This window comes from Sorex fumeus, unplaced genomic scaffold (assembly GCF_029834395.1).
Source record: "Sorex fumeus unplaced genomic scaffold, SorFum_2.1 ptg000014l, whole genome shotgun sequence".
Classification (NCBI taxonomy): domain Eukaryota; kingdom Metazoa; phylum Chordata; class Mammalia; order Eulipotyphla; family Soricidae; genus Sorex; species Sorex fumeus.
The window spans coordinates 37,254,388-37,273,692 of record NW_026606071.1 but is presented as its reverse complement, the minus strand read 5'-3'; the positions used below and the strand labels follow the sequence as shown (position 1 = coordinate 37,273,692).

The 19,305-nt window shown below is 62.2% G+C and overlaps 1 protein-coding gene across 1 annotated transcript; it reads right to left on the bottom strand.

The window, feature by feature from the left end:
• Nucleotides 1-1,717: 1,717 nt before the first annotated feature.
• On the bottom strand, nucleotides 1,718-14,279 carry WNT10A (Wnt family member 10A). The gene is made up of 4 exons (XM_056111777.1): nucleotides 13,676-14,279; nucleotides 12,557-12,819; nucleotides 4,962-5,341; nucleotides 1,718-2,332 (listed from the first exon to the last, which is right to left on the bottom strand). Exons 1-4 carry the CDS (start codon nucleotides 13,786-13,788, stop codon nucleotides 1,832-1,834), a joined length of 1,257 nt encoding a protein of 418 aa, XP_055967752.1. The 5' UTR covers nucleotides 13,789-14,279; the 3' UTR covers nucleotides 1,718-1,831.
• Nucleotides 14,280-19,305: the final 5,026 nt, after the last annotated feature.

Sequence of the window (19,305 nt, the reverse complement as noted above, 5' to 3'; positions counted from 1 at the left end):
GGTGTGTGTGGGGGGGAGGAGTGGTGGGAGAGAAGAAAGCCCCCTGCCCTCCTCCCAGGCCGCAGAGCTGACTTGGTGATGGTGCGGAAATCCTCCTGGAGAGCTGGTGAAAGCCAAGGGGCCTGCCCTGAGAAGTGGGAGAACTCCATTTCATTTGACCGGCAGACCCAGTGGGGGTGGGGTGAGGGGTGGGGGGGTGGGGGATACCTAAGTGGAGAACATCTTTTCCCATCTCCCCCAGAACCCCCACCTGGATGGTGGGAGGCAAGGAACCCACCACAGTGGATGTGTGGAGGTTGACAGAAGGTTGGGCGGGGGGCTGGGGGAGGGAGACAAGGAAGACTTCATCCTGCTCTGGCTCGTGGAAAAGGGTGTCACTGGGGGTAAACTGAGGCAGGCTGGCAGGCCAGAGCCTGGAGCAGTGGCAGGGCCTGAATGAAGGCGGCCTTCAGGGTTCACTTCCCCGGATCCTGACCCCACCTCCTCCTCCACCGCCCTCCTCGAGGGTCTGTTCCAGCAAAACAGCCCAGGTGCCAACCAAGGAGAGGCGTGCCAGGCTGGACCCGAGCTACCACCCCAGCACCTTTTTTTTAAGGTGGTAGGGAGGTGGTGGGGGAGCACGCCCGGCCTCCCAGGAGCACCCTGAGTGGGGATCTGGGGCACATGAGACCCCCAGGACGATGTCGTCCACCCCCAGCCTCCCCTCACCCGGCTCTCCTGGCCGGGATGCGAGAAAGCACAGCCCAGACTGCAAGACTCCGGGCCCTCCCCCGCCACCCTCTCCCTGGCTCCACCTCAGCCCCACCTGCTCCCCGGGGCGCTGGGCTGCCTGAGCTGAGCTGGGTCTTGCCCAGGATTATTTTCTCTCTCAGAACACCTCCTGTCTCTGCGCGCGCGGCTGCCGGGCACCGCCGCTCGCCCCAGCTTGTGGCAGAGGGCTCGGGGACCAGGCGGCCAGCCAAAGCCCGGGCATCAGGCCTGGCCGACATGTCCACTGTCTGCATCTAGCCTGGCCCGCCACCCGGGTTGGCTGGCCATCTCTCATCTCCCTCACTCACCCCACCCCCGCCCCCCACAGCTGCCAGCCCCTCCCCGTTTCCACAGCTGCCCCTTAGGCCATGAGTGCATGGAAATGAATGACTGGGCCCCTGGGAGATGCCCACCGGCACCCCTACTGACCGGTGGCACAGAGCAGGGTCTGAAACAGACTTGTGTGTGTGTGTGTGTGTGTGTGTGTAGCACAAGTTTATTGCCCGTCTCCCCAAGCCAGAATGGACCCCCCAGAGGGCAGCTGCTGTCTCTCATCTCACATCTGTATCCTGAGCACTCCCGGGGGGGGGGGGGGGGGAGGGGGACCAGAGTGCCAGGCCACAGAGGGTGCAAAATAAATAGGTTAAATGAATGGTAAGGGGAGAGGCGGGCAGGGGGGCGTCCTGGGGTCTCCGTGGAAGCTCTCGGCTGGCTGGAATCCTGTCCGTTTCCTCTTCTGAACCCGTCTCTGGCAGGTCACGGCCAGGACAAGAGGTGAAGGCCGAGAGCAACAAGCCCAGGAGCTGTCCTGAGCTGCAGTCTCAGCCCGGCTGTGCCCTCGGAGCATGGGCTCCAGGATCTGGGTCCTGGAGTCCCCAGGAGTGAGGCGTGGGGGGCGAGGGGTAGGGGGTCCAGGCAGGCCGAGCAGACCCTCAAGACGCAGGGGTGGGGGCGTGGGGAGGGGATGGAGGGGTGGGGGCGGGGGTGCCTAGAGGGAGATGGCGTGGTGGTCCCGGGATCCTTTCTCTCTCCGGAGCCAGTGTCCAGACGACACGGCGGCGGCGGCGGGCGGCGGCGTTGCTCACTTGCACACGCTCACCCACTCGGTGATGCGACACTCCTCGCAGACCACGAAGCAGCACCAGTGGAAGCGGCAGTGGCAGCGCTCGCTGCGCGTCTGGCGCAGGATGTTGTGGCCGCGGCCGCAGCAGAGGCTGCCGCAGCCGTCGGGGCCCGCGCTGCTCTTGTTGCACAGGCGGCCCGCGGTGCCCGCCGAGTCCAGGCGCGGCTCGCGCTCGCAGAAGTCCGGGGACTTCTCGAAGTAGACCAGGTCGGCGGGGCTGGCGCGGCGGCGCGGCGCGGGCGTGCCCGGCGCGGCCGAGGGCGCCCCCGACGCCGGCCCGGCCTCCAGCTGCCCGCTGTTGCGGTTGTGCGGCCGGATGAGCGTCGCCCGCTGGAAGCGGCCGCGCAGCAGCGCCCCCACCGCGCGGAACTCGGGCGTCACCTGCCAGCAGGTTTTGAGCTGGCAGCTGCCCGACGTGCCGTGGCATTTGCACTTCCGCCGCATGTTCTCCATCACGGCCTGCGGAGGGAGGCAGGGAGAGGGGAGAGGAGGGGAGGGGGGAGGTGAGGCCGGGGGCCCCGTGCAGCACCCCGCGCCCCCTCCTCCACCACCACCCCCACCACCACCATGCAGAACCAAGTCCTCGGAGGCTTTGGGAACCAGTTCCCGCGGGAGCGGATGGCACGGAGATCCCCGCCTCGCTCCGGAGCCAGCTTTCTGGGGGCCTCTCCATCCACCTCCCACCAGGACAGACACCCCCCCTCCCACCACCACCACCAACACCACCACTGGGGAATTCCCTCCTTCCTGCACCCCTCCTCTCCTCTCCCAGCAGCTGCAGGGGGGCCCTTGGGGCTGGAGGCTTTTGCTTCCTGAGGGGAGATCCCCGATCCCCAGGGAAATTCCGGCTCCTTCCAATCCCTGGAGTGGGGGGCAGCCTGGCTAGCTCCCAGCCAGCCACAAGGCCACTGGCCTTGCTCCAGGCTGTGAGCTGGTAGTCGGGGGTGGGGGTGGGGTGTGGGGGGCTGAAATGCCACCCCTACCGCTTCTCTTCTGGGCTCTGAAAGCCCATTGCAAGAAACATGGAAGGAAAGCTGGGGTAGGGGCTGGGAAGACCCCCCCCACCACACACACACACACACACACACACACACACACACACACACACACATTTCATACTAGCTAGGGTTGATTCTGCACAATGCTGAGTGCTAAGTTTCCTCCACAGGGATAAAAGGATGACAGCACCCAGGGCCAAGGGCACAGTCTGAAAAAAGAAGCAGAGAGCAGCCCTGTCACTCAGCCACGCAGCCCTGTGAAAGTGGAGAAGCTTCCAGGCCCATGGGGGACAACCCTACGGCAGCACCAGCTTCCCACCAACTGCCCGGCTCTCAACCTGCTCCCCAAGTTCCCCTCGGCTCCATTAACCTCCAGAGACCCCAGAGGAAGGGGCCCACATCGCCACATGCTCCTCCCCTCCCCCCTCCACTCCACACCACCAGCTCAGCCAGAGGAGAGCAGGACCGGGCCCTCCCCGAGGGACCGACCGTCCCCTCCACGCCTTCAAGGCTCTGCAGTTTGCACGTCAGCACCAAGTGGGAACCAGCCGGAGGCCTTCCCAGCCCACAGCTTGGGGACATCTGCTTCCCACAGGCAGCAGCTACGAATTAACCCGTTTAATGAGGAGGAGGAGGTGGTTCTGTAGGTCCTGGCTGGGAAAGTATCGGGGAGGGCCGGGTCCTGCTCTCCTCTGGGCTTGGGAAAAAGAGCTGTGTGCCTGCTGAGCCCAGGGCAGGGCTGGGTGGGAGGCTGGGCAGGACCTCCGAGGCGGAGTCTGCCTCAGTTTACCCCAACCCCTTAGCTAGGAGGGAAAGAGCGAGAGCTGCTGGGAGGGCTGTATGGCTGGAGAAGGGCATCCGGGATGAATGGAGAGGCCGAGAGAGGGGAGTGAGATGGAGAAGGTGCCAGTCAGAGGGAGGGCGGCCAGGAACCAGGGCTGAGCAGGCTGGCCCGGCCTAGGGAAGGGCTGGGCCAGACAGCCAGGCAAGGAGGGTGGCGCTACCACGGGGTGCAGGAGGTGCCGGGTGGTGTGTGTGTGCCCGTGTGTGTGTGTGAGTGCGTGTGTGCATGTTATGCATGAGCGTGCATGTGTGTGACTGTGTGTATGCATGTGTGTACATGTGTGCATGTGTGAGTGTGTGTACACATGTATGTATGCATGTGTGTGCATGAGTGTGTACGTGTGTGCATGCATGTGAGCGTGTGTATGCGTGCGTGTGTGCATATGTTTGAGTGTGCATGTGTGTGACTGTGTGTATGCACGTGAGTGTGTGTGTGAGTGCATGTGTGTGCCCACACAGTACAGACTGGCCGGGCGGGAGAACAAGGCTGATGTGAAGCTCAAAGCCCCAACACAGAGGAGGCAGTTCAGAAAAGGCAGACTTGTGTGCGCTCTCTCTCCCTCTCTCTTCCTCTTTCTCTTTCCCTCTTCTTTTCTCTCTCCCTCTCTCCTCTCTCTCTCTCTCTCTCTTTCTCTCTCTCTCCCTTTAAGATAGTATGAACATCTGACAACAGGAAGAAAAGGGGTTAGCTCAGTGATAAAGCATGTTGAAGGCCTAGGTTTGATCCCCAGCACCACCAAAAAAAATTTTTTTTTCCTTTTTAGATAGAGGCTTGAGAGTAGGGGAGGAAAAAGGCAGGCATTATTCCCCCCCCCACCCCCGCCAGAAACCCTGCTTTGTAGGGGTTCTTCATCCAGCCCAGAAGCGTGGCGGGGTGGGGGTGGGGGTCGCAGTGGCAGCAGGGTAGGGGTGGGGGCGAAAAGCTGTGGTTGGTGCACACACTTCATCCATCCATTCATGAGAGGAGAGTGGCAGGACCAGGCCGGTACCCTGTCTCGGCGAGTTCCCCAAAGTTCAGGAATCAAAGAGACGCAGGCTCGCCTGAGGCAGGGCCTCCTCTGTGCGGCCTCCCAGAGCCTAGCCCTAGAGCTGTTGGGGATCAACGCCCGTTTCTAGGCTTCATTAGGAGCGCCCAAGGAAAAGGGGCTGAGTTCGAGGGGTTCAATATGGTCCCAGGAGGAGGGGAGCACCAGGGGAGAGGGCCCTGGAGCAGAATGCATGGGGAGGGGAGGAGGGGGGGGTCTCACCTGCCTCCCAACTCGGTTGTTATGAAGCCGCATGCGCGCATGGATGTCTCGGTGCGGCTCCCGCGAGTCCAGAAAGTCCTTGGAGAAGCGCTCCCCAAAGCCCACGTCGGGGCTGCAGCCGCCCCACTCCCAGGAGTCCTGCAGGCCGGGGCTGGCAGGGGGCAGGGCTGGGTGCTCCGGGACGCCGTGGCTCAGGCCTTTCCCGCGCTGCAGCGCATCCAGCTGCAGGCGGTGCAGCTTCTGGCGGAAGGCTTCCTCGTCCCCTCGCCGGGATGCGTCGCAGCCGCAGGCCCGCAGCTTGCCCAGGGCGCATGCGTTGGACACCGCATGGACCACGCCGGCCGCCGCGATGGCGTAGGCGAAGGCGCTCTCCCGGAATCCTGCAGCGGAGGACCAGGGCAGAGTGGTTTCCAGTTGCCCTTCGCCTACCCACACCCAACCTTCAGGCCAAACCGGGGAAAGGCAAGAAACTGAGGCCCAGAGTTGGGGACCCCGCACCCAGGCGCAGAGTCCCAGGGGGCAGAAATCGCACTATAGGTACTGCACACAAAATGGGGTGGGGTCTCCCCACTTCTTTGCACCCTTTTCTTTATTTCATCGACATCATTCTTAGTAAGCCTAGAAATGCTTCCGCACAGTTCCAGTGGGGCAGAAAATTATCTGATAAGCACATTCTTTCTAAGACCAGGAACTTGGCGCATTACCTCTGCCCTAGTGGCAAATTTGAAATACACCTGCAGAAAGAAGGCAAAACCAGTTTTGGTTTAGCCTGGGATTAAGTTGGGATTAAGTTACTCCTGGCTCAGTGCTCAGGAGTTCAAGTAGTGCTGGGGCTTGACCCAAGGGTTCCACCATGCCAATCACGTGCTATGGCCCTTTGAGCATCTCCCTGGCCCCCAAGGCACAATTTATCCTGAGGAATAAATGACCTAGGGCTAGGGAGATAGTATACCAGGTAGGGTGCTTGTCTTACACATGGCCAAATCCAGTTAATCCCCAACATCCCATATGGCCCCTTGAGTACCACTATGAGTAATTCCTGAGTGCAGAGCCAGAAGGAACCTCTGAGCATTGCTGTGTGTGCCCCCTCCCAATAAATAAATGACCCATGATGAAGTTCCAAATCACAGGAAATATGAATGCACAGACAGATAAGAGATGGACACTCCCCCCATAGCTCCCTGTCCCCAAATTTCCTGCCTATACCATCCCCTTGGGCTGGAGCGATGGCCCCAGCGGGCACAGCGGTAGGGCGTTTGCCTTGCACACAGCCAACATGGCCGACCCAAGTTCAATTCCTCTGCCCCTCTCGGAGAGCCCCGGCAAGTTACCAAGAGTATCTTGCCCACATGGCAGAGCCTGGCAAGCTACCCGTGATGTATTCGATATGCCAAACACAGTAACAACAAAGTCTCCAATGGAGACGTTACTGGGCCTGCTAGAGCAAATCAATGAACAACGGGAGGACCGTGACCGGTCCTTATTATGTATTCAAGAAAGGACCCACTAGAAGCGGTTCTGGAACAAGTCTAAATAAACTTTGTACTCAGGAAGAGAACAGTGGAGGGGAAACCAAGAGGAGAGTGTAGCACTGCCCGGGCCTCTGGGTGATGGTGAGGAGACATGAGACTCAAGAAATCTAGATTCAGAGGTGGCCAAAAGTAGACTGGGGCCATCGCACAGAAGGAAGGCGTTTGCCTTGCACAAGGTCAACCCAGGTTCCATCCCTGGTCCCCTGAGCATGGCCGTGAATAATTCCTGAACTCAGAGCTAGGTGGAACCTCTGAGCATCGCCAGCTGTGGCCCCAAATGCCCCCATGCCCACAAACAAAATGCAAGAAAACAAAACAGAGACACCGAAAACCCTCCCAGCCCACGTGGAGGTATTGGGTCATAGACCCTGATATCAAACAGGGCATGACAGAGATCCACACGCCGTCCGTCGGTCTCCCTTTGCATCACAGGGGCTAGTTGTGGGAGGGCCTCTCCCTGTCCAGCACTGCCCATCCCCGACCCCCCCCACCAATATATTTACTAGATAAGAGCATGAACTTTGGGATCATGGTGCCTGGTTTAAATCTTGGCTCCGGCTGTGCCACCTCGGCCAAGTTGACTTGGCCTCTCTGTGCCTCGATATTCTCATCTACAAAACGGGGTTGTCATGCTCTGCCTCGTGATTGTTCCAAGAATGTCATAAATTAGCCTACAGAAGGTGCTGAGACTTGTACTCTATTCATCTGTGTACTGTTTTTTTTTTTCCCCATAAACAGGAGCTATTATCATGGAGAAGTTCTTCTTGCTGTCCAGCCCCCACTCACTGCTGCTACAGTTTCAGGCCCCTGCTCTGTTGGTGCCCCCCTTGGGGCAGACCCCAGCATCACAGGACCTCCAGGTGGTCCCAAGAGCTGCCTGCCTCCCTTGAGCTTTTCTTGCCTGAGTGCAAGGCATCATGGGACTTGGGTCACAAGAAGCCCAGTGGCGGGCGTGCAGGCAGGAGGGGCCAGGGCTGGGGCCAGCCAAGGGGCTGGTGGGAGCTGAGGGAGCCACAGAGGGTGGTGCCCACTGGAGAGGGACGCAGCCCCGGGGCTGGCGGAGCAGACCCTGGCTTTAATCTGCACGGCCCAGCACCGCTCTTGGTGGGCCGGTTCTTTCCTGGGACACACTCAAACTCCAGAGGCATCTGCGCCCTCAAAAATCTACCCGCGCAACCCACACTGCTCACGCGGGCAGCCCAGTGTCCGGGGCTTACAGGCTGCCCGGGATCTCCCAGATGCCCAGCTTGGCAGCGCTCTGGGGATGGACGCTTGGTGTGAGGGAGTCCAGTGGCTGAGAAGGGAGGCCGGGTGGATGCCCTGTCCCCGTAGGCCTGGTCTGCACACAGCTGCGGGAAACAGCTAAGGCTGGTCCCCATGCCAGACCAACGCCCTTCTTCCAAGGTCCCATCATCATACTCAAGGGTGAGGTCAGAGCAATCGGGAGCGGTGCGGCCCCCTGTCTCCCCCACTGCCTGCAGAGACCCCCGTTCCAGATGCGGCTATGCACACGATTCCACACTCCAGCCGCTGTCACAGCCATGCAGTACTACCACGGGGGCCAGGCCCGACAGGGTAGCGTCTCTCCTTCTGCTCCCAGCATCCCCAGACCTCAGAGAAGCCCGGCCCACTGGGTCTGCCCCCAGCTCCCAGGCCGGGCCCCAGTTTCGGTGCTGGCCCCGACTGTCTGGGGCAGACGCAGGCACCATGCCATCTGGCCAGCTGGAGGGAGAGAGGGGCGGGGCCGTGGCCAGCTGGGCTGCCCCACGCCTGGGGGGGTGTGCTCGTTAAGACGCACAATTAGCTGCCCCGCCTTTGATCTGGGCCAAGGCCCCCGCCAGCATCTAAGTGCTGTCAGCTGCTGCTACAGGCCGCAGCCAACGGCCAGGAAGGGGCTGGGGGGAGGAGGGGGGTGTGGAGGAGAGAGAGGTTCCAGGAGTGGAAACGGGGGGGGGGGGGAAATGGGGCAGCCCCATCATCTCCCTTTGCTCCGAGCCAGGCTCTGTGCCGGCTGGAGAGGTCTGGGCCCCTAGACCTGGGAGTTGTGTGGATCAGCATGACACTGAATAGTGGCTTCTTGTTGGCACACACGGGTAGGTGGGAGGTACCGGCATAGACTTCGTTACTTTGTTTTCTTTTTTCTTTTTTTTTTTTTTTTTGTAAGAGCTCCCCTAGTGCCAGCGTGCCTCTGGGCACCTGTCAGGAGAACGGGCTGGGCTTGTGCCTTTGGGAGGATTTGAGGGGGGGGGGGGGTAGGGACACTCACTAGGACCAGCTGGCCTGCGTCTGAGGCCTGGCTCTGCCGCTCACTTCCCAGCCAGGAGACTAATGGCAAGTTACCCGGCCACTCGGCTTCACTTGTGAAATGAGGATAATAATAGGACTCAGAGCTGGGGGCGGCTGAAGGACCCTCAAGTACAAATAAAGTGCTTTGGAGTGGTTCCAACACCATTCCAACGGAACAGGTTGGCTGACCGATTAGAAACCTTTAGATTCACAGGAACTTGGGGTGGGGGGCTGACACTGAACTTTCTGAACCTCTGTCACCCTCTCTGAGTATGTCCACAGTCCCAACACCTGAAGAACGAAGGAAGGTGGGAGAAGAAAAAGGAAGGGGGAGTGCAAAGAGATAGTGCAGTGGTTATGGCACTTGCTTTGCATGCAGCCAACCTGGGTTCGAGCCTCAACACCAAATAGGGTCCCCTCAGCACAGAGCCAGGAGTGACCCCTGAGTGCAGAGCCAGGAGTAAGCCTTGAACATAGCCTGGTGTGTGGCCCAAAGGAAAAAAAAAAGGAAGATAGAAAAAATAAGAAGAAAGAGAGAAGAAAGGAAAGGAAAGAAGGAAAGAAAAGAAAAAGAAAGGAAGAGGAAAGGGAAGGAGGAGAGGGAGGATAGGAGAAAGGAGAGGAGGGGAGAGGAGAGGAGAGGGGAGGGGAGGAGAGGGGAGGGGAGGAGAGGAGAGGACGGGAGGGGAGAGGAAGGGAGGAGAGAGGAAAAGAAGAGAAGAGGGGAGGGCAGAAGCCAGGCTGGCCCTGCAGATGTGCTCCCCTCTCTGGCAGAGCCTGAGGCATGAGCACCCCTGTTTCCTGAATTCCCAGGAGTCTGGGCCCTAGGAAACGCAGGTTCTGGGGCCTGCTGTAAACCCCACCAACCACCACGCCCTGACCCCTCAGCCCCTCTCAAATGCCGAGCCCTGTCCCCCAATCTCCCACAGCCCAAGTGAGAGGGAGAGAGGTGCCCCAGTCCTCATAACGAAGAGCCCCCCCTTGGACAGATGTTTGGCCCAGCACCCACCCACTCACCTACTGTTTTCACATCCCGGGATTCAGAACCAACAAGCACCCAGCACCCTGGGCACTTGGGTCACAGCTGCCCCTGGACTGGACAAAGCAGCTGGGGTGGGTCAAACAGTTTGTCCTTCCTCTGATCCTCCCTCTCCGGAAGGTCCCTCTCCCTATGACCCCCCCCCACACACACACACACACACACGCCCGACTCCTGCCCCTGCAGCTCCTGGGCCGGATGAAGGCCTATTCAGGATGCTGCATCTCAGTTTCCCGGGTGTCTTCCCGAACCCCATCGCCTTAGCCTGGCACATCTCAGACAAGGGTCAACAGCTTGATGACAAGCACAGGTGACAGTGACAGCACTAAGCCTGGGCTCCGCCTCCGCCCAGCTGACCCTGAAGTATACTTTATTATCATCCTGGTTTGGGGTGTCAGTGCTCAGGGCTTACCTCTGGCTCTGGGCTTATGCCAGGGGTCACTCCTGGATGTGCCCGAGCAGGGGAGGGGGACACTATGCATGTCCAGGATCAAACCGGGGCCTCCAGGTGTAGGACAAGCGCCCTACTGGCTGGTCTCTCTACTCCCAAGCCCTGGTTTTTCCCCTGGGCAGAATGCCTCTTCGAGAGAATGCCACCAGCATCCTGGACACCACGCCCCACAATAGCGTGAAAACAGGGGGCCTTGAGGAGGGACCATCCCAGGGTCCCTCAAGTTCCTAAAGCCTCAGGGATTCCAGTTTAATCCTCCGGATGACCAAAAGCCAAAATTGGCCCGAAAGGACCCTGGAGCGTGGTGAACCGGACGTGTGCCCGGGAGGGGGCGCCCGGGTGGTCCAGAGAGCCCTCCAATGGGGTGTCGCCCGGGCAGGACCAAAGTCACCGAGACCTGAGTCCAGGCCCCCGCCCACGGGCCCGCCCTTACCGCCGCGCCGTCCCGCCCCCCCCCCCGTCCGGCTAGCCCTGGCAAGTCTCCCCCCTCCAGCCCTAACCTCCCCCCCCCCCCCAGCGGCCCCCCGGCTCACCTCCCGCTTATTAAACTGCAGGTGAACCCGGGAGCGCCTGGCGCTTCGCCAACCCCGCGCCGCCGCACCGCTCCGCGCTCAGCCCCAAACTTCCCAGACCCCCGCACGTCCTCTCCCGGGACGCCCTCCCGGGCCGCGCCGGGCCAAACCATCGGAACGCCGGGGAAAACTCAGTCCAGCCGTGGGGGGTGGGGGGTGGGGGCGGACAGACCACGGGGAAGAGACCCCCACCCCCGGAAGCCGGGGAGAGGGGCGCAGCACTGGTTGGACCCGGCCTTGCGTGCGCAGCAGCGCTGGGATCCCGGGCACCCGGCAGGGCCCTCGGGGTTCGGGAGCGCCGGTGACTTAAGCACCCGTAGGGGGAGCGCGCGGCGGGCCGGGCCGGGCCGGGCCGGGGTTGGCAGGAAAGGGGCCGAGGCCTGTCACTTCGTGCCGGCGAGCGCGGGCGGCGCAGGGGTCCCTCGGCCGCTCAGGGGCAGGGCGGAGGGGGGGAGCGGGGGGTCCCCGGCGCGCGCGCGCCCACCGCGGGGAGGGGTGCGGGCGGCGCGGGGGCGGGCGCGCGGGGCGGCGCGGCTCGGGCTGGGAGCCGTCTGCGGGGCCCGCGGGGATTAGTTCGCGGCTGCATGCCGCCACACGCGGCGGGCTGGGCTCGGCCGGGGAGAAACAGCGCCCCGGGCGCGCGGGGGAGGCGGGAGGGGCGCGCGCGGGGGCGGGGCGGGGCCGCGCCGGGCTTGGGGGCGGGGGGGGGGTGCCCGTGACGCCAAGGCCGCGGGATGCCCAGGGGACCTGCTGGGATGGCCATGACCCACCCCCCACCCCCCTACCCTAGCCAGCGCTCTGACCTCTGTGTGAAGTTGGGGCACCTGGGAGCCCTGCCCGTGCCAGAAATCTCTGGGTCCCAAAGATACAAGTTAGAGGGGTATCCCTCTGCCCCTCCCGATATTGGGCAAGACCGGGGGAGCCAGGTTCCCGCACTGTGCCCCCCTCCAGGGAACCCTCCCCCCCCCCACACACACACCAGCCACCAAGCAGCTAAAAGATTCAGCAAGGCCCCTGAGGGAACAGCCCATCTTTCCCCAAAGTCCCAGTCAAGAGGACGCAGTGAGCACTGGAGGCCCTGGTGAGCAGAATGAGCTGCAGACCTGCCACAGTCCAGCCTGAGCCACTGAGAGGAAGCGTCTCCCATGTCCCCCAGCTACTGGCAGGTCGAGGATGGCCTGGAGGAAGAGGGTCGGCAGGAGGCTGGGCACACCCAGTGCCTCTGATTCAGAGGACTTGGGGGCAGAGAGGGTGACACAGAGCTGGGGCCGCCCCTCCGGGAACAGCCGCGGTGAAAATCCCGCTGGCACGACCTGCTTCCCTCTAGACCCAGACCCTCTTCCCAGGCACTCTGTATCCTCATCGCTGTCTGCTGGAGAGGGGGGAAACTGAGGCAAGGGGTGGCCAGCCTTATCTCCCTGGAGGCTGAGACATGCAGTGTCCATGATAGGACATCTGGCGTGGACAAAGCCCCCCTCTTCCCCCCTGATACCCAGCCTGGAGCTGCATTCTACCTCATGTGTCCACCCCGGGCCCACCCCACCCACCCCAGAGGTTTTCAGGGGGCAGGAGGTGGTGACCGGAGGTATCAGCAGAGCTGGCAGCTAGGCCCCAAGGGAGCAGGTCAGCTGGGGGGTTGGGCTTGTGGGGGGAGGTGAGGCTGGGATTGGGTGCCAGACGGGATGAGCACTGGGCGAGCCAGTGGGGACGGGTACCTCTGCTGAAGATGGGGTTCTCGTAGGGGATCTTGTTGCGAGTCTCAAGACTGGAACAGTTCCAGCGCTGGTCCCGGAACTGGTGCTGGCACTCGTGGATGGCGATCTGGATGCCCTGGATGGCCGAGGCGGCCACGTCGGGGTGGCGCACGCACACCTCCATCTGCCGTCTGCTCAGGCCAGGCAGCGTCAGACACACGGTGTTGGCATTGAGCACGGGCTCCGGGGGCAGGCGGAGGCCCAGGATGTCATTGGGTGCCGACCTGAGGGCAGGTGGGGTGAGGTGGGGGCTGAGAAGGTCCCATCCGGCATGACATTCCACATCTCGGGATTCTGGACCCCACCTTCTCAAGGTCAGCCCGCCCGCATCCCAACAACACAACCCTCCCCTTGCACCCCACCTCGGTCCACTCCACACAGTGTGCCCCAAGCACCCCCTCAGCAGGGGAGCCCCCCAAGGCAGGTGTCCCAGGGGCCAGTGGCACAGCTCAGCAGAGGGCACAGCCCTGCTAGCAGACCCACTGCTGGGCTCTCACCCTTGACTGGTGGCATGGACCCGCACATGGAGGCCGTGGGAACCTCGGGGACCCCCACTAGCTCTCCGGGGCACCCACGTGCACCCACACGCTGCTGTTTACAGCGCAGTTTGCCGCTCCCTCCGGCGCCTGCGCACACCCCACCCTCCCAGTGCCCTTCCAGCTGTGGTCTCCACCGCCCCCCCCACCCCCACCCCGGGCCTGGCCTGGCCGCTCCTTCCCCTACCCAGTGCCGGTCCCTACCTGGGGGACAGCCTTCGAGGTGGAGCAAAGACCCCCCGGGAGGCAAGTTCTGGGAGGAGGTTCCATTCCCTCAGCGGGGCCTGGGTCCCCGGGTTGGCACTTGCTCCCCTCCCCCACCCTCCCCCTCAAGTAGCCCTCAAACTCCCGGGCACTGCCCAGAGTCCCTGAGCTGTCACGGGTCAGCCCCCTGCCAGGACAAGCAGTCTCTCAATGGGCCCCAGAGCTGCCCCAGGACGCTCGCCCTTCCTCCTTTCGGGTCTCCAGGCCCCGCGGTGGCGCGCGCGGCCCCGGGGTCCGGGGGTCTCAGAGCGGCGGGAGGCGGGGCGTAGCGCGGGCTCACCTGGGCACGGCGGCTGCCAGCAGCAGGAGGAAGAGCAGGAGCGCGCAGAGCGCGGGCCGCGGCCGGGGCCAGGGTCCGAGCCGCCGCCAGGGGCCAGGGTGCGAGCTGCCCATGGCGCGAGGGCCGGGGCCGGACGGGAAGTGGGGGGGCTCACGGCCCGACGAGCCGGGGCCGGCGGCGCATGATCCGCGGGGGTCGGCTGGCTGCGACACACAGCTCCGACTTGACTTGGGTCACAGCTCCGGGAGCAGACGGCGCCCGCCTCCCCGCTCCATGGGGCAGCGCCCCCGGGCACCGCCCTCGGGGGGGGGGTGCGGGCGGGCGCACCGGCCACCTCCTGGCACAGGGGTCCGGGGAATTTCCCGAGGCCCCCCTGCCCCAACTCCCAGTGCTTCTGGAGGGTAAGGGGGGCCCGGAGGTGCGGCGGGCGGGGAGCGCGAGGCTGGGGTGCGGGGAGACCCCCCCACACCCCCAACGCAGAGCCGCGAGCCTGTGCTTCCGAGGGCGGCGTGCGAGGTGGGCGGGGGTGGGGGGGTGCAGGGGGGCGGCGCTGTCTGTGCCGCGAGAGTGATCCTACTGTCCCGGGGAGCAACGCCGCCTCCCCTCTCCCCAACCTCCACCTCCCCCGCCCCCCCCCCCCGCCGCGCGCACCCCCCACATGTGGAGAGTCTCCGGGCTCTACCCCACGTGACGTCACGGAAGGAGTGCAGGAGTGGAGCTTTGCAGGCGTTCCCGGGCCACCGCATCTGTCCGTCTGTCGGTCCGTGCAGGACTGAGCTGCTGCGAGCGTGCAGGGGCGGGGCAGGCGTGGGGGTCCGCGCGCCCGCCCGGGTGGCGGGGAGGGGCGGCGCGCGCGCTGCTGGGGGTGGGAAGGGGGTGCGCTGGGCGAGACGCAGCTGCTGGGGGGCGTCCCCCCTACACACCTGCAGGAGCGGGAGGCGGGGCGGCCCCCGGCTTCTCTCCTACCCACCCCCCACTCTGGAGGGACTTCCCGGGCCCCAAGAGGTCCAGGTGGGGTCCCTCCCGAGAGAGGGGGGGGGCGCTCGGCGCTCTCTGGATTATGCCACCTTAGACAGGAGTTCCCGGGGTCCCTCCTTCCCTGCTCAGCCACCCTCTGCCCCTTTGTCACCTATGGTGGGCAAGTGGTTGGGTGGGCATATAGGTGCCTGGGCACTGTCTCCCCACCCCCACGGGGTGACACACTTCCGGAAAAGGCATCAGAAGCCTTTGAGTCTTACAAGTGTGCTTTGGGCTCGTCTTTTCTCCCCTTTTCATTTTATAAAACAAGGACCACAGTTCAGAGAGGGCCGTCACCTACTCAGGGTCACACAGCAAGTCCCGGAGTTCAGTTCTCAGCAGCCCCGTCTTGCTGTGGCCCTGCCACCTGTATTCCGCTTCAAACCTCCTGACACCAGCCTTCCTGAGGTGTCCCTGTTTGTTCACTCACTCCTCCCTGCACAGAACTGCTCTCAATGGGGTGTCTGGGGACTTCCCAGCTCCCCTAAACCCCCCTCCCAGCTAGAGGGTTTGTTTGTTTTTTCTTTTTGCTTATTGGGTCACACCCGGCCATGCACAGAGGTTACTCCTGGCTCTGCACTCAGGAATCACCCCTGGCGGTGCTCAGGGGACCATATGGGATGCTGGGAATCGAACCCAGGTTGGCTGCGTGCAAGGCAAACGCCCTACCCGCTGTGCTATTGCTCCAGCCCCCTCCCAGCTGGAGGTTGGGGGCAGAGGATTCAGATTATTCTATTTTTCTTTTCTTTTCTTTTTTCTTTTCTTGCCACACCAGGTGATGTTCAGGGGTTACTCCTGGCTCTGCACTCAGGAATCACAACTAGCGGTGCAGGAGTGGGGGGTGTGAAGGAAGCATATGGGGTACCCGGAATCGAACCTGGGTCAGCTGCGGGTGCAAGGCAAAAAAGCCCTCCCCGCTGTCCAATCGCTCCAGCCCCTTCTGTTTCTGTTTGGAAGCAGCTCCTCCTTAGGGACTCCTCCCACTGTCTTAGCATCCCTCCCCCTGCCCCCCCTGAAATGGGCACCTGCCCCCCTCCCCGCCAGCTTCACCCTGCAGAGAGCCCCTGATGGGGAGGAAAGGAGATGGCTGGGCGTGGGGGGGGGTGTTGGTTGGTTGGTTGCAGGACACTAGTGAGTTCTCTGAGACAAAAGGGGGCCCAAAGGGGGCTGTTCCTGGAATTACCCATCCCTGGGGGGGAAGGGGGGCTCCCCGGTCCCCAGACTGTCAGGTGGTGGGGCCCCCTGAGCAACAGCAGGCTGACAGCAGAATCCCCATCCTGCCCCCCCCCACCTCTGCCGGCAGCCACCACTGCAGCTGTCAGGAATTAAGGGCTTGAGGCTGCTGGGGGTGGGGTGGGGGTGGGGCCCCGAATGGAGTGTGTGTGGGGGGGGGGAGCAGTCTGGCCAACCGCAGGAAAACAGCCGGAGGCGGGAAGCCGTCTGCTGCGCGTCAGCCAGAGCCTGGTGTGACCCCAGCAGCCCCCCTGCCCCACCGTGACCTGCTCTCTTGGTGACTGCAGGGCCCCCCCGGGTGGGGAAACGCCGGCCTCGAAAAGCAGTGGCCGGTGTCAGGCTGGGACAAGCCAGCCCCGAGGAGACAGCTGTGCATGGGCTGCCAGGGGGAAACTGAGGCTGAGAAACAGACCCAGGTTCTTAATCCAGGAAGCAGGTTTATCATCCAGGCTGCAGCTCCGTCCCGCAATTCGGGCATTTCCCACACCGAGTGCAGCTTGTCTGGGGTCCTCATCTCCAGCCCCACGTCCCAGCTGCGGGGGACCCTCTGTGGGAAGTGCCAAAGAGCAGCTTGAAGGGCTCATTATCGCGCCCCCCTGCGCATCCCCTACTTCAAGGAACCAGGGTGCTAAAGGGAGGAGAGGACACATCTCTGAACACCCCAGGAGGGAGAAGTTCCCAGGCCACGCTGACCCTGGGACTTGCAGGCCAAATGTCAGGGGTGCTGGGTCCCAGGGAGGGACTCATGGCAGCCCGGGGCCAAGCTCTATGGGGGAGACAGGCCCCACCCTTCCCTGCCCTGGCCTCTGGCCCTCGGCCCGGCACCAAGACCACAATTACAGAGGCCACTGGGGAACGCGGGGAGCCGGGGATGAAAGACAGTTTGGAGAATGGTTCCAGCTGTAAAGGCCCGAAAGTGGGTGCAGGGGAGAGGGGTGGGCGAGGTTGTCAGGGGTGAACAGGTAGGACCCCACTGCCCCAGCTCGCCTCAGCGCAGCCCAAGCTCTCACCTCTGATGTTCTCCCCGAAAAGCTGGTGGCCAAGAAGAGCGATAAGGAAGCCCAGAGGGGTCAGGGGACCGGGGCACTGCCCTGGGTTCAGGGACAGTACGGGGCCCTCAGCCAGGTACAGGGACTCGGGGGCTTGCTGCTCTGGTGACCCCGATTCCCGACACATTGGGCGGGTGAAGGGAAGGGGGTACTTTTCCAAGCCTGACGCTGCAGGCTGATGCCAGGCCTGGCCGCTGCCCTTCCCCCCCCCCCATCTGCCCGCGTTCCGCTGTTCCTGATGTGGTCACGCACACATCTGGGGCACTGCTGTGTCCTGCCCCCACCCCAGTTCCACATGGTGCCCTGCCACTCAGCCAGCACTGGGGTGTGTGCATGTGGGGGGGGGGGGGGGTGGGCAGTGGTGATGGCTCAGCCGGTGCCTGGGGCTGGGCAGCTGGGTGAGCAAGGGGGGTGGGGTGGGGGAGGCGGCCTTTGGGGGCCCTGTGTCCAGCCTCCTTCTCAAGTCCAAGAAGGCAGAGCCATGTGCGAGCTCCCAGGGTGCCTTGGGGGCCACCCTCACGCCTTCCTGCTGGGACACCCACACAGAAGGTGTGGTGAGGGTCTTCCAGATCGCCCCCAGCACATTCAAAAGTCTCCCTTCCTGGTTCCCAGTGGGGAGATCGAGGTTCAGAGCAGTCAGTGACTAGCAACCTAGTCATCCAATTTTGCATGCAGTTCCTCCAAATTCCAGTTAATCTGGGGGGGGAGAGGGAAGGGTGTTGGCGAAGCATGCTACAGCCTCAGTTTCTCTCCCTGGCACCTCTCCTGCGCCATCTCCCAGGGCATGGTCCAAGTGATGGGCCAGCCCAGGGAACCCAAGCAGACCGGGTGTCCCTTTATTCTCTTTTATCCCACCCCCTCTTGCCCAAGGGCTCCCAGCTGCCCAGGTGCCAGCAGCGCCTGGTTAATAGGAAGCTGGGCTGCGTGCGCCCTCTGGTGGTATTTTGGAGAAGTGCAGCGAAACGGTATCCTACCCCCGCCCAGAGCTCTGGGGACCGCCTTGTTGAAAATATAAATTCGATCCGTTTCCTTTTCCCTCCATGGGGTCCACATGATGCTTTGGGTGGGCGTTCAGGGAGGGGGGAAACCCTTTGGACCACATCCGGTGGGGTTTCCCCCGGCTCTGTGCTTGACTCCGGCGTGCGATGCAATCCTGGGGATGGAACCCAGGCCTCCCCATGTGAACTAGGCACTCAGTCTACTGAGCTCTCTCTCGGCGGCAGAATTAAGAACTAAGAATTAATTAACCCACTTTGCATTAAGAACTTCTGTGTTGGGATTCTGTGTTGCATTTCACTGAGGCCCAGGCATTGGTCCCCAGGGAGCTAGAATAAGGCAGGACAGAAGACCAAGATGCCCCTTCCCTGCTCCCCCACTGCACAAACCACCCTCAGGAGGCCCCCTAGGGAACGTCAAAGGCTGGCCCAGGCTAAGATTCCTTAAGCATGTAAATATGTATTGACCTTATCTGATATGAAGGGTGTTTTGTGTGTGTGTGTGTCTTGCTTTTGAGCCACGGCCTGGCAATGCTCAGGGATCATTCCTGGAGGACTTGGGGGGACCATATGGGAGGCCCAGGCAGAACCTTGGTAGGCAAATTCACTACTCACCCTGCCTGCTGTACTATGGCTCCAACCCCAGTGAAGGGGCTTTTTGAAGCCTAATAGAGCATGCAGGGAGTAGAAAAATATTCAAGTGAAAGTTAAGCATAATCCTTTGAGATCATCAATGGCTAGATCAAACTTGGGCCCAGAGCATAGGGAGGAGAAGAAAGAAAGGATGAAGGGAAGGGGGAGAAGAGACAGTTGAGAAGGGGGCAGGTCAGGGGAGCCAGGTACAAGGGTTGTGTTAAGAAACGACAGAGCCAGAGTCAGCAACCCTGAAATCAAGAGACCCAGACTTTAACAACCGAACATAGAAAGATGCTGTCAAGAGGGCGAGTGAGGTGGGGGGCCCGCTGGGGAATGCGGGAGGGAGAGTGGACTGACACTGGTGGGTGGATCAGTGCTGCCACATAGTATGTCTCAAACTCAACCGAAAAGAATGTTATCAATCATGCTGTTTTTGTGAGTTTTTTTTAATTCATACATGCAAGGAAAGTCATTCAGTAGCTGAGCATGGTGGGTTTGGCGGGGGTGGGGTGGGGGGAGGCCCTGAGTGTTTGATGTTTTCTTCAGCACAGTTCTTGTTTATTAAATAGCTAGAAATGGGGCTGTTTTATGAATTCCTGTTACCAAAAAAAAAAAAAAGGAGGAATCTCGGAATGTATTTCCTTGTAGTTGTCAGGTTGCAAAAACAATAAAAACAACCATTTCTCCCTGTCTCAAGGGG

Bases quoted from the DNA above. Each gene is read 5' to 3' on its own strand.
- WNT10A (XM_056111777.1), bottom strand. From the start codon at position 13,788: ATGGGCAGCTCGCACCCTGGCCCCTGGCGGCGGCTCGGACCCTGGCCC. The intron at 5,342-12,556 runs GTACCCGTCCCC...CCTCCGCTGCAG, and splicing joins GAACCCCATCTTCAGCAGAG to GATTCCGGGAGAGCGCCTTC. The intron at 2,333-4,961 runs GTGAGACCCCCC...CTCCCTCCGCAG, and splicing joins ACAACCGAGTTGGGAGGCAG to GCCGTGATGGAGAACATGCG.